The sequence below is a fragment of the Varroa destructor genome, unplaced genomic scaffold (assembly GCF_002443255.2).
Source record: "Varroa destructor unplaced genomic scaffold, Vdes_3.0 BEIS01000007.1, whole genome shotgun sequence".
NCBI classification, from domain to species: Eukaryota; Metazoa; Arthropoda; class Arachnida; order Mesostigmata; family Varroidae; genus Varroa; species Varroa destructor.
In genome coordinates, this window is record NW_019211460.1 from 34,502,692 (window position 1) to 34,514,846 (window position 12,155).

At 45.5% G+C, this 12,155-nt stretch overlaps 1 protein-coding gene across 3 annotated transcripts in view; it reads right to left on the reverse strand.

Annotated features, from left to right (window-relative positions):
• kn (EBF transcription factor knot) overlaps nucleotides 1-12,155 on the reverse strand; it is a 108,369-nt gene that overhangs the window by 72,357 nt on the left and 23,857 nt on the right. For all 3 annotated transcript variants that reach the window (XR_015316369.1, XM_022815598.2, XM_022815599.2), the window contains exon 5: nucleotides 7,903-7,958. Coding sequence is in view for 2 of the 3 variants with exons in the window: in XM_022815598.2 (XP_022671333.1) it covers nucleotides 7,903-7,958 (56 nt within the window). In the remaining variant the exon portion in view is untranslated. The remainder of the gene's footprint in view (nucleotides 1-7,902; nucleotides 7,959-12,155) is intronic.

Here is a 12,155-nt window from a genome sequence, read left to right on the forward strand (position 1 = left end):
TCACGTACCCGTATACCATTTCTCGGTTTATAGCTTCTTAAAGTAAGTCAAGAGTAGACTAGGCTTGTCCGCCAGTTGCTTGTTTTAGAGAATGCTAAGTCCCGCGAACTTCCTTTGACAATCCATAGGTCAATCCAGGGAGCAGTTGGGTCATGGCGATTAAACCTGGCATTGTCATCCAATAGCCGGACTGTGTGAATTCAGTTGTCGACTTACAGACCATGAGTCTCTCGAGGAACTCAACAAAGCGGACAGCACTCTCGGTCTTGTCTTCAACAGGTAGTGCATCGTAGTAAATGCCCTTGACATACGTTGCAAGTACTGCCATCACCTTACGTCCGAACTCACTCGCCGCTGATATCGAAGTCGAATTTATCTTCAGAACGACGTCATTCGTCTGCTTGATTCTCCTTCGACCGGCGGTAGAGGTTGAACCACGCCTCTCCAGATAGGTTCTTTGTTGACGAAAGTTTTCGCAATTGTACATGGAATAAACCATACGGATTTCCAACTGAGCTGGAGCCAATTCATACGGGAACCGTTTTTTACTCAGCTTCCGATTTTTAAGAGAGGAAGAGAGAGAGAGATAGGGATAGAGAGATTTCTAAGAGGGATTTTTGAGATTTAAGAGAAAGCGCTTATGATTCGATGACACGTAACATTCTAAAAAGTCAGTTTTAGACGATGAAGTCTTTACACTCTAAGCTCCGCTTTCGTGAAAAGCCCCTCGGTTGCGGCAATGCGTTCTTGTCTCTCGGGTTCCGATGTCTGGTCACCTTCTTGCTGATTTTTGACACCCTGCTCCTAAAGTGTTTGCGTTCATATACTGTGCTTTCACTTAAGGCCTCGTGTTCTAATGTTTTCCTAATGTCGCTAATCTTCGATGAACTTCCGCAGCGTAGTGATTTTTGAGGAACAAAACTTTGACCATCGACCGTTGATTTTCGAATCTAAAAGATGTTTTCCTTTCTGAACTAATTTCTACTAAAGTAAATTCGATCAGTCTTTCCTTGCAAGTTTCTAGAGGACTGGAGTGTTTACCAGCCGAATTTCGTGCGCTAGCGGCGCGTAATTCAAAGGTTATTGAATTTCAAAGGCTGTCGCATTTGCTCGTAACAGTCTAATATATCCATCCTCTTTTTCTTCTTGCTGTTTGACAGTTCATGACGGTATGCGGGTACTGCTGCATGAACGCTTCTAGTTGCCCGCCACATACCAGCTCTGCGCATATAAATATATATATATATAAATATCTACAGGTTCATTGGTTGAACAGGAGCGCTGTGACAGCAACGGTGTGGGCTATCAAATGTTCATTTTGCGTCTTCTACTCCCATCGACGAATGGTCGGACTTGTCGGTTAGGAATTTGGACACGCCGGAGCTACAATAGCCAGCGGGGAACGGCAGCATAGGGTGGCTCCGGCGGCGCTCGCTACAACGTACAAGGACAAGAAGCGAGTGCAGCTAGCCCACAGGAGAGCAGGCCAAGAAGAACAAGTAAAACGACGGCCTACGAGAAAAAGGACTATTACTAGCACTACTACTACGGAAAAGAGAACGAGGGACGACCAGCCAGGAGAGTAGGACACCACGAGACAACTAAAGCCATCAGCCCACTACTGCTGCCACCCCCAGCTTGTTATCCTCTAGCTTCCCCGAGACGATCCCCAACCACCCCTAGCGGACCCCTCTGCAGCCCTAACCCCGACAGATCGTAAGGCTCTTGCCTGGGTGCAGGTGCGAGGAGGCGGCACCGTACGCCCCGAGGCTGCTCTGACACATGAAGAGAAGCACAACCAGCAGCAGCAGCAGTGTTAGTAGTAGAAGTAGCACCAAGACCAAGACGAAAACGAGACCCACCGCAGAGACGAGTAGGTAGCGAATGAGTGAGTTTGCAGTTGCTGCGCCTCTTTTTCTAGCCAGCCCTCTGTTTCGTTACTTGTACAATCTGAGAAGAGAACATCGACACGACGGCGCACTGCCAATGACGATGACAACAACGAACCTATTCCAGAAGTACACGAAGAGGATAGAGAGAAAAAAGCGCGCAAAGGAAAACAAAGAGAAACGCTAGGCGAAGTAGGTGGGCTAGACCGGTCAAAGGGGGCGGAGGAGAAGGAATAGCATTTCTGCTAAAAGGGTTGCGTGTATTTAAATTACTAATGCCGATATTGAGTCCATATACATTTAGCTATTTTGCTTTGCGTTATCGTGTCAGCAATACACCTATTTCAAAAGACGTTAACGAGCTAATTCAATTAGAAAAAGTGTACTTTGAATATTAGAGCCATAACGATGGAACAAAAACAGTTGGTTCGCGAAGATCGGAAATGTCTTAAAAACACTAGAGACTCTGAACAACCGACTGAGTATACAACCCTGCTAGGTGAGCCCTTCCATAGGCTTCGCAGGAAGTCAACAGTGTTCCGATAACACATTTTTTACAATGGCGCACTTTAAAAAAGGCAATAGACAAGAGGCAGAAAAAACTAGATATTTATCACACTTTTTAAACTATAATCTCAGTCTTGTATTTTACTGTTGTACGCAGAAATCTATTTTTGGCTATGTCCACCTCAAGACTCTTTCAACTGAAGGAGAGGATAGCCTTTGTGCAAATGGAAAAAATTATAAATATAGAGGCATTCAGTGTGGATGGATAACGAGGATGTTGTATGGTATTAAGTAGGCGCTATCGAATGTATTTTATTATTAAGCCGTTTATACACGATTGCTCGTAAGCTTTGCCGCCTATGAAACAGTGTCTCAGGGTTTCGTTGTCAAATGCAAGCTATATCATAGATTTTAGTTAAGGGTGGACTAACCGGGAGGAGTTCTCTTGCATCCGATTGGTATTGCACCTGACCTATTCCTTTCACTCAGACAAACGCCGACCAAATTCATGATATATTCCCAACGGCAGAGCGATGGGATGCCTTCTGAGGTGAACGTAAACTTTCTGTAAGTTTTCTAAAAACCTATTCATTTCCTTTAGTCACTACTGATTCATTATTACAAACTGCCTCCCCAGCTGGGTTTCGATTGCCTCCCTAGTGTGTTATCATCTCGTATATACTCGAACTTGGGGCTGGGTACACCGAGAGTCGTAGAAGTAGTACATTTGTCTCTATTCAACGAGCACACATAGCAGCAACGGCCGCGCCGTCGCGCGTATTAAAAAATCACGAGATATTCGGTGCGATTTGCCATCCTTCGATTGGTAGTCACAGCCACCGTATTGAACAAGCGACAAGATCACTTCGACACGGACCATTTTATGGCTCCAATCTCTTTTCGTGCAGCTCGCGCAAAGCCATCTCCTATCCCGTCTACTGAGGACCATCCAGGTCGCTATGCACGCACCGTACCTGTATAGACATAGGAACGTGTCCAGCTTGGCCAACCTGAAATGGTTGTGACCTGCTGTTGCTGCTATACCTTGAACCTTCTTTAAATCGTAGCTCACAGCAGTATGTGATGCGCGAATGCCGCCCGCCCAGGTCTAAATTTGCCTAGGGTCCGGTAGGATTCTTCTTTTCTTTGGGCACATTACTAAGCGGAGTAGTCACGTGAGTATTATGCGGAGAATGATAGCGAAAGTAAACGTCAAACCAAACGCCGTAATAAACCAGTGCGTTTGTGATACTTGTCGTATGGCGGTATGTCGGCTGGTGTCGGTGGTAGCTTTTTGATAATAGCATTATAGCAGCGTAATACCGATAACGATATTAGGCACTAAAGTTTTTCGACCTTAACTGAGGTTAGTAGCGGTTGTTAACATCACATGAGGGCGTCTTTCGGCGACAGCTATATCCACTCTGAGCTAGCGGACAAGTTGACAAAATATAACAAGACACGAAGTACATGTTTTTATATCAATTATATATAGACTGTGTAGTCGACAGTAGGCTGCATTGATCACCCGCTCGGTCAGCGGTTGGCATAAGCTACCGGTACCAAAATATTTGGAGTAAAGTCGCCGGGGTTTCGCAGTAGTTTGCGAGGCTTCTATGTGGCGCCCTTGCCGGTACCATTACCCCAGCAATTTGAAGAAGCTGTCCGCGGAAACGCCTGATCGATCCGTGCACTCACATGTCTGTCTATATGTATTATTTAATACATAGGCGTCTCTTCCGATGACGTCAAATACAGAAAAACCCTGCTACAGGCGACTACATTCAAATTCGTCGCCAACAAAGATGTTGGCGCTACGACTGTCGCTACCATTAGCTCTCCAGCGCCGCGGAACTGGTGGCTCCCGGATGCGCCAGTTTGGCAGTGCCTCCAGCGCCTTCTTCTTTCTCTAGCCTTCTTTTTATCCGTCAGCTTGGCTCGTTGTTATTTCATGCCTGATTAGCTCGTAAAGGAGTCAGTCGCTCACTGCGCGTTTGGCACACCTCGCCTCTTTGCTCCATTTCTCGTCGTCGTACCTACGGCAACAAGGAGATGAAGTACCCAGCCCGGAACTCTCTATGTGGACACAACGTAGTCTGTTCCACTTGTCCGCTGCCGCTTGCACAGAGACGCACTACGAGATCAAACGCACCCTCTGACCGAAGGCGGTGTTACCGACATTATGACGACGAAAACGTCGCTCGGTTCCATAATATAGCTGTAGCAGATTACATACATACGCCCATATATGTTATATGTAGGTCGATCCTTTCGTCCGTCTGTCTATAGTCTATATTCAGTGGCTTCACTTCGTGTATACCTATAGAGCTATGTGTACAGACATATGACTGACTGTTTTAGTACTTTTCAGCCCTCAGTTTACATGAATGCCTGGCAACGTCATCCAGTTGGTGTGCATCCCAGCGCGCGACAAACGGCCCTCTGCGTACATAAATAAGTAAAAGGTCGTCTGGATCCTTTCGTAGTGGTCCAGTATCTCTAGAAGTGACACCACTCAAGAAATACGTCCAAGTCTATCTATATTAGCGGCCTTCTTACCATCTGTCTAAGATCCGTTGCTATTATTCCGTACTACACAGTTTATAATTAGGTTGAACAAAAAAAAGCTCTCAGCAAAGCAAGTGTGGAAATATATATATTAATAATAGAAATTAAATAAGCTTATTACGTTGGGGACGTCTTTTAATCGAACGTATTATGAAAATTTCACGCAATATCACCAATTGCAGCGTCAGAGGTAAATTGTTAATTTATAGTAGACGCTAAAGAAGCACAACTGGTTATTCATCATGTCTGCCAATCTCATCAATCCCTTTTAAGTTTCATTTAAAAATCCGTTTCAAATTGCGTCACTGATGAAGTGGCGATAGCAGTCTGTCAGATCACTAAGCCAGCAGCTGGTGCTGCGCTCCACAAGGTTCGAAATTGTGCCGGATTGACCTAGCTACATCCCGTAGTTAACTAGAAATTCTCTTATTGTCATACCGTTGCTGCTGCATTACTTAGAACAAGACAGCTGCTAATGATCTCAGCAGTCAATCGAGTTCACAAGCGATACTTCGCCGTATGGAAAAAGGTCGAAATTGCGTACATACATATTTGTGTGTGCGTTACCCTATAGAGGTGTAGCTAGTCTGCTTGGCAGCAGCAATTGTGATGCATGGCAGGGAGTTGCTCCGCTCGTTGAATGAAAAGAGCGCAGGACCATCTTTAGCCATGACATTACTTTATATATCGGCTAACTAGCTCAAGTGCCAGTGCAGCAGTGAGGTTGCAGGAAGGCATCACAGCCCGCGTAAGTGCCACCTCACCTTTAAATCGACAGTCAACAGTCTGTTCTTACTGTTCCGGTATGGGTTGGCATTGCTCCTTCAGGTAATACTCCTGTGATGGCCTACGATGTGGAGTCACTGAAGTACATGTCTGTGTTCCAATACCATCGTGACACCCTGCGCACAATAGACATTCACTCATACGCATAGTACACACTGTGCGTATGTATGTCTAGGGTCCTCATTAGACGGTGATGACTTCGCCACCACATGGAAAGGGGAGCGGCACCTAGGCCGAGATCAGCTCACTCAAACTTTAACCAACGAGGTTTTGACCGTCTCTGCTGAACTGTGGCAGCCACACTCTTCGAACGAGCCCTTCATAGTCGACAAAGGGAGTCATAGCCGAAAGCGATCTTGTTCAGCCTGTCAACTGTCGAGTGTACAGCGACAAACGCGCGCAGGTAGACACAGACAGATAGAGATAGACGCACATGAAAGTATATAGTGAGACAATACAAAATGAACGAATTCACAACAGAAAACATGGATCATCACACACACTTACACAACACGCAAGCACATTGGAGTTATGCGACAACGCGTCGGGCGGTTCCTGTCTTTCCACAGCTGTTCGCTGAGAAGCTATAAGTTAGATTAGGATGTGTGTTTGTGGGTGCATGATCATGAAGTGTACGGCAAGTATACTACATGGCCAAACTTCAGCTCGTAGTAAGGATCTCGCACTCAAAACTCCCAGACTAGTAAATGCGCACATATCGATAGCGATCATAGCGGGATCTCGGCTCGCTGCTTGTGGATGGCCGGTAAAATGGAGTGTACTTCGCAGTACTCTATGATGCTCGAGTAATGGCAGTGCTACTAAGTATTAATAGTAGTAGTACAAGTTCTTATAGTAGCGTTTCTATGGTCTTTTCCTCTCTCTCTTAGATATTCACACACAAACACACTCACACAGCCGCTCGCACCTCGAATGTGATTTGTAATTGCATGTATTGTTCGGATCTGTCTCGGATATGTTGAGCACCAACGAGGGGTTGAGTCGGATCGACTCCTCGAAACGACCCGCCGACGTCACTCATTGCGAGGTGCAAATGTAACCAAATGGGCCAGACTGTATTCTTCTCAGTAGTCAATACTGCTATTGCCTTGAAGACCTCGAATTCTCGTAGCACTCTTCATTTGTATGTTTGTTGGGCGGCCGCGCCGTGCACTGATCGTGTCACCACGCCAACAGCCGCGGCGGCGGCGGCAGTCAGATGACAGTCGAGGGGAGGAAGAGCGGGATGAAGCTCGGCACGAGAATGGACTTCTCTCTAGTGACAAAGAGGGACTGAGCTCCCTCCCCTTGAACTCCCGTGATATCACATAGGACTGCATGCATGCATATGCAGTATGCGCTTGTATAGTAGAAGTAGCAGAGGCGGTCGCGTAGCGCCCGAAACACATGGACGCCTGCCGCCGTGATGTTGCATTTTTGTAACGGGACCCCAGCGACGATGTCAAAACTTGCAACCGACAGTCAAGAGAAATGAATATGACGGCGCTCGAGTCGGAAGAGGACGGCGCTCGATTGTTACTAGTGTAAAAACATGCAGCAGCAGCAGCAGCAGCGGAGACGATGTATATAGGAAATTCAGTCATCGAAAGGATACAAACGTAGAGTGGCCGTGATAGGTTATAAAGTGGAATTCTACGTGTATGAACTGTGTTCCCGTCGCACGAGGGGGCTGTGCGCGGATCAGCGGCCGCAGACGTTTTTCCATTCTGATAGCTTTGGGCCGAAGGAGTAAATAAATGGCTATAGAGAACAAGTTCAGCTGCTGTTCATCTCTGTCTGTACATGTTATACATACGTGTAAACAACAACAACTTGAGCAGCATGATGTAAAGCACTATATCGTTGGCATAATAAGGTCCAGGGTCCAGAATAATATTGAACAGGAGACCCTTTATGTTAGCAAATCGGTAGCATAGTGAGTAGGTTTTTCCAGAGCGGGTTAAACTTTTATTAATATTAGCCTGGCTGAAGTTGCGCAGCGCCCCACTGATACATAAAAGCATCTTGATAAACTTGGTAACATTCACAAAATATCTGTTCGCGAGCTGGTTGTCAACAACAATCAGATTGCTAACTTTTGTTGCCTGCAGATGTACGACATATAAGAATGTGTTGCGTGGCAACTCCTTACCTGTTTTGTGACGGAGTCAATTAGTCTGACGAAGAGATCCTGCTCTTGCCGGACGCCTGTAAGTTACCACAACGAATCAAGTTAGATATTGATAAGTTAAATATGAAAGTTTTGAAAATGGTACATGCTTGCCCTTCTCTTCCACATGGAGCGGGAAACATCTCAGTGTATCGTACGTATATTTAACAACGACGACGATGTAAGAGAATAGGCGTAGGTTCAGTCTTTTAAGAAGTCTTTTACGCAAGCGATAGGTCGGGAGCACCTGATGCGTAAAGGCGATCGTAGTGACGCTACGGCCGGCAGAACTCCAGTTTCATTAAGGCTCGGGATGATTCAGTATTAGTAAGCCTTTTTGCAAGAACCCACAGTACATAAAATCATTTGCTGTTTGCACGCCTGCTACCCAAATGGGCTAATTGACACAGCTGAATGTAACTCGCTTTGTAGGTGCTCTACATACAATCTTCATAGCCAGTCATCTTTGAGGCCTTTGAGCCGTGTAGACGGAATAGAGCTATATGAAGCGATTTAACGATAGACAAACAAATGCCTGTCTCGGCGTCCCGCGAACAATGAATTTCGGAGACTGTCCTTAACATTGGTAATAATTAACCGAAGAACACGATCGAATGCGTTATTCCACTCAAAGAAATCTTCCTCGCGCCATTTGCTACAAAAATAAGGAGACACCTCAGATCCTCACGCTATGTTCGTGCCTTTTTTAGGATCTTTCACACATAAGACGCTAACAATCTTAGCTAGGTTGTACCGTCACAGTATCTTTTTTTCTGTCATTACAATTGAAATCAACTTATCGGATACGTTAAGCATTGTGAATACGGAGTCAGTGGTAGTTTGCGACGCCATATCTATTAGTGCTGGTAGTGGTCACTCTTGATTTGGGATGCACTAGGGAGTACACGCAACAATTAAGTTGAGTATACTATCATGAAATAGTTAAAATAAAAATATACAATGGGTACTGTCCCTTGGTCATTGCTTCAAAAGAGCACCCCTACTCTTGCCTCATACGGTGGCATGGCAATATCTCTTTGTTGTTTGGCGCTTGGCTCATGAGCAAGCGTGCCCTTCATAATAAACTATCTTTATTTTCAGAAGCGTGGATGAGAACCAACTGTGTGTAAGCGTGGGTTAAGGAAGCATCTTAGTGGTCTCTTGCTTTTGGTCGTTTGCGAATGGTAGTCTTGGATTGTCGTTTCGGCTTCTGCACCGTTGTATCGATGGGGCATTCTCTCAGCAGAGCACAGTCTGGTCTCTACTCTCAGTGGCTACCATCTGTCTTTCTCTTTTCCATGCACCACGCCGGATTCCTTCTCCTACTCCCCACTCAGTTTGCTCCTGGCAACTCGTAGCCCTCGGCGAGTGAGTTCCGAGGTGGCCTTTTCCTACGACAGAGACGCTGCGCCAGCCAGTTTCAAATGGAGAGATCACAGTGGGCTCAGCGGTTTTTCAAGAAGAAGTGACTTTTGAGGACTTGTACTAAGAAACATCTTCTAATACATTTGACTTTACTGTATCTCTACTGAAAAAGAATAATAATGATCTAAAAATGCAGGCCTCAAACGATATCTACGGCCCATTTTTTTTAAATATTCCGCTGTTGTATCTTGTTCGAAATAGATCTTAGCTGCCTAGGTACATACAGCCGTCATTGTCTATCAAATACAAACAGTTTTATGCGGAATAACATTTATGCACCTAGATACAATTTCTGATATACACACTTCGTAGTCTTCCAGATGTATATTGAATCAACTTATTTTTCATCAATCTCCAATTCACAATGTTAGTACGACGAGCCGGCAGCGAATTTAGCCACTATTCGCTGTTGCGTCAGTAGGGCATTCATCAGCAAGTAAGTGTGGAAAATATTTAATGCTATCTGTTTTGTCCTTCGTTCCTGAAACCTGCTCAAAGGCCGCTCTTCGCGCTCATCCCAGTTTTGCGTACAGTCTTCAACTGCCCTCACTAGCCGCAGCGGTCCTCTTACCAACCTCCTTCAAAAAGCCTAAATCCGCTGTCGAGAGCAATTTGATGAAAATCCAAAGTTTCCGTCGACTAGAACCTGAACAGCTACGGCTGTTGGTCCTGTGGCTCCTAGCGTTTCTCGTCGTAGGAAGATGCGGGAGGCTGAACACGGGTCTATGGTAGGCGAGATTTCGCAGGACTGCTACCCGCGCTACTGCTGCCGTCTCGCTGCCGCTTCTATGGGATTGTTAGGGCGTTCGAGTTTGTAGCGAACGCGCCATAGCTAGACGGGTTGACTATCCAGTTTAGGCTGTCTGCCATCCAACAACTAGCAGGTCAAGGGGTTTATGCAAATTTTGTAGCTCGGGATTTGGCCAAAGGTGGCTGCACCCCACCCCGTTTAGGCCACTTCCCCGAAAACTATCCCTTTTGCCCCTTAAACAAGTACCCCAAACGGCATCCGTCGCCACCTCTATCGGTGCTCCGCTGCCAACCTTCGGGCTAACGTCTCATCATCAACGGACCTGCTATGAACAGCGGGGAAGTCGGTTGCCTCGTTGGTGCTTGTTCACTGCTGCTTCCCCGCAGCCGCTACTGCGACTTGGATAATTCTAAGATTAGGTCATGGTGTAGCAACGGCACGTTGCATTAACTGCAAGACTGACTTGATATCATCTGCGTTCGGAGCCCAATTGGGGTAGATGAGCCCCATAAGAACGTCGTAAGGGGCCGTATTGTACGGTCGACCCACAAGCCAGCAGCAGAATTTCAATAAAGCTGCGAAGAGCAGAAAAACGAGTACTAGATAACGTGTTTGTTAATCACTTAATTTGAATCTATTTATATAGGCTAAGAAAATGAGGGTCTCTAACTTGTTTGACAAGAAGAACCAAGTAAACACCCGCAGCATTGTAATGCTATTCTTCAAATGTGTTTAATTAATCACGTACGAGGTACTGTAGTACCTCTCTTGCCTTGTAAAACATATAACAAAATATAGAAGTGATCTTCCTGTGTCGTTGTGCGCTTTCCCAAGATCTGTATATACTTATACAGCTCGAGCTTCGACTAAAAGTGACTCTTACGATGCGTATCCAAATTGGTACATTTACATGGATAAAACGCTAAACTGTACGCCAAATTATGAGGTCGAAAGCCGTAACGTTAGGAGAACTCGCTAGCAACGACAATAGCTTTAATATGTATTTAAGTAGTTTAGCTAGCGGCATCGTAGAACTGAGAGTTTTAATGTAGCGAGCAATTACCGCTTAGCTTCTTCGTAGCGTGATCTTCGTCATTTCGTCGTAAAGTCTTACCGCTTTTGCAATGGCCAGACCGCCCAGCGGAGCCAAGTTGCCCACAGCCCAGAACCGTAGGCAGAGTGAGTGTGTAATTGCGTTGCATCGCCATTACTACACAAACCGAATCATTTATCTATACGTTATAAACTCATTTATCTATACGAACCCTACGAACCAAGGATGGCCTACGTAGCGCTGGGCGTGCGCAGTGGCGATGGTAGAATTTGACCCGTGTGGAATATCAATGCGATGATAGATCCGGAGCATCGTAATTTCTGCTAAATTACTTGCTTCCTATATATACCCGTGCACTGTGAAGCGCGTGAAGCCTATTCTCGCGCAACTTTCACAAAATAGCTGGCTTTCATCTTACGCTCTACGTTCGGAATTAACCAATTGCCACAGGCGAGTGTTTTTTTCATAGAAAATATTTTGAGACATTAGAATAATTACTTTTTATGCCGGGAGAGAGAAGTAAATCAGCAAGCCTGAAAATTGTCTACTAAGTTTGCTATTGAACGTTAACCTCCCAGAGTATAATGCAGACATTTCTAGGGGACCTAGTTAATCTCCCGAACCCTGCGCTCTGTCGTGAACCTTTCAGGCGTTGCCTGTGATGCCAGCAATGTAATGGAGATGCCGTGCGTCTATCACCCGTTCTAATAGATTACTATCGACATTATTTAGACGCTGTCAGTGAGCGGCGTTAATAATTTTTGTGACGTAAAACAACCAATTCGAAAGGCGTTGGTTTCTTCATTTAATTACTGCGCAACGGCAAGTAATTACTGTTTAATCATTCTCCCAAGAGCCCTACAAAAGATCGATTTTCAAACGTATTGGCCCGATCTATTACTAAGCGATATCACGACGGGGGGTCTATATGCGTCTAGTCGCCGTATGTGTCGATTTTACGTCGGACATATTTGTTATCTACACTTGCGACATTAACTAATTGCG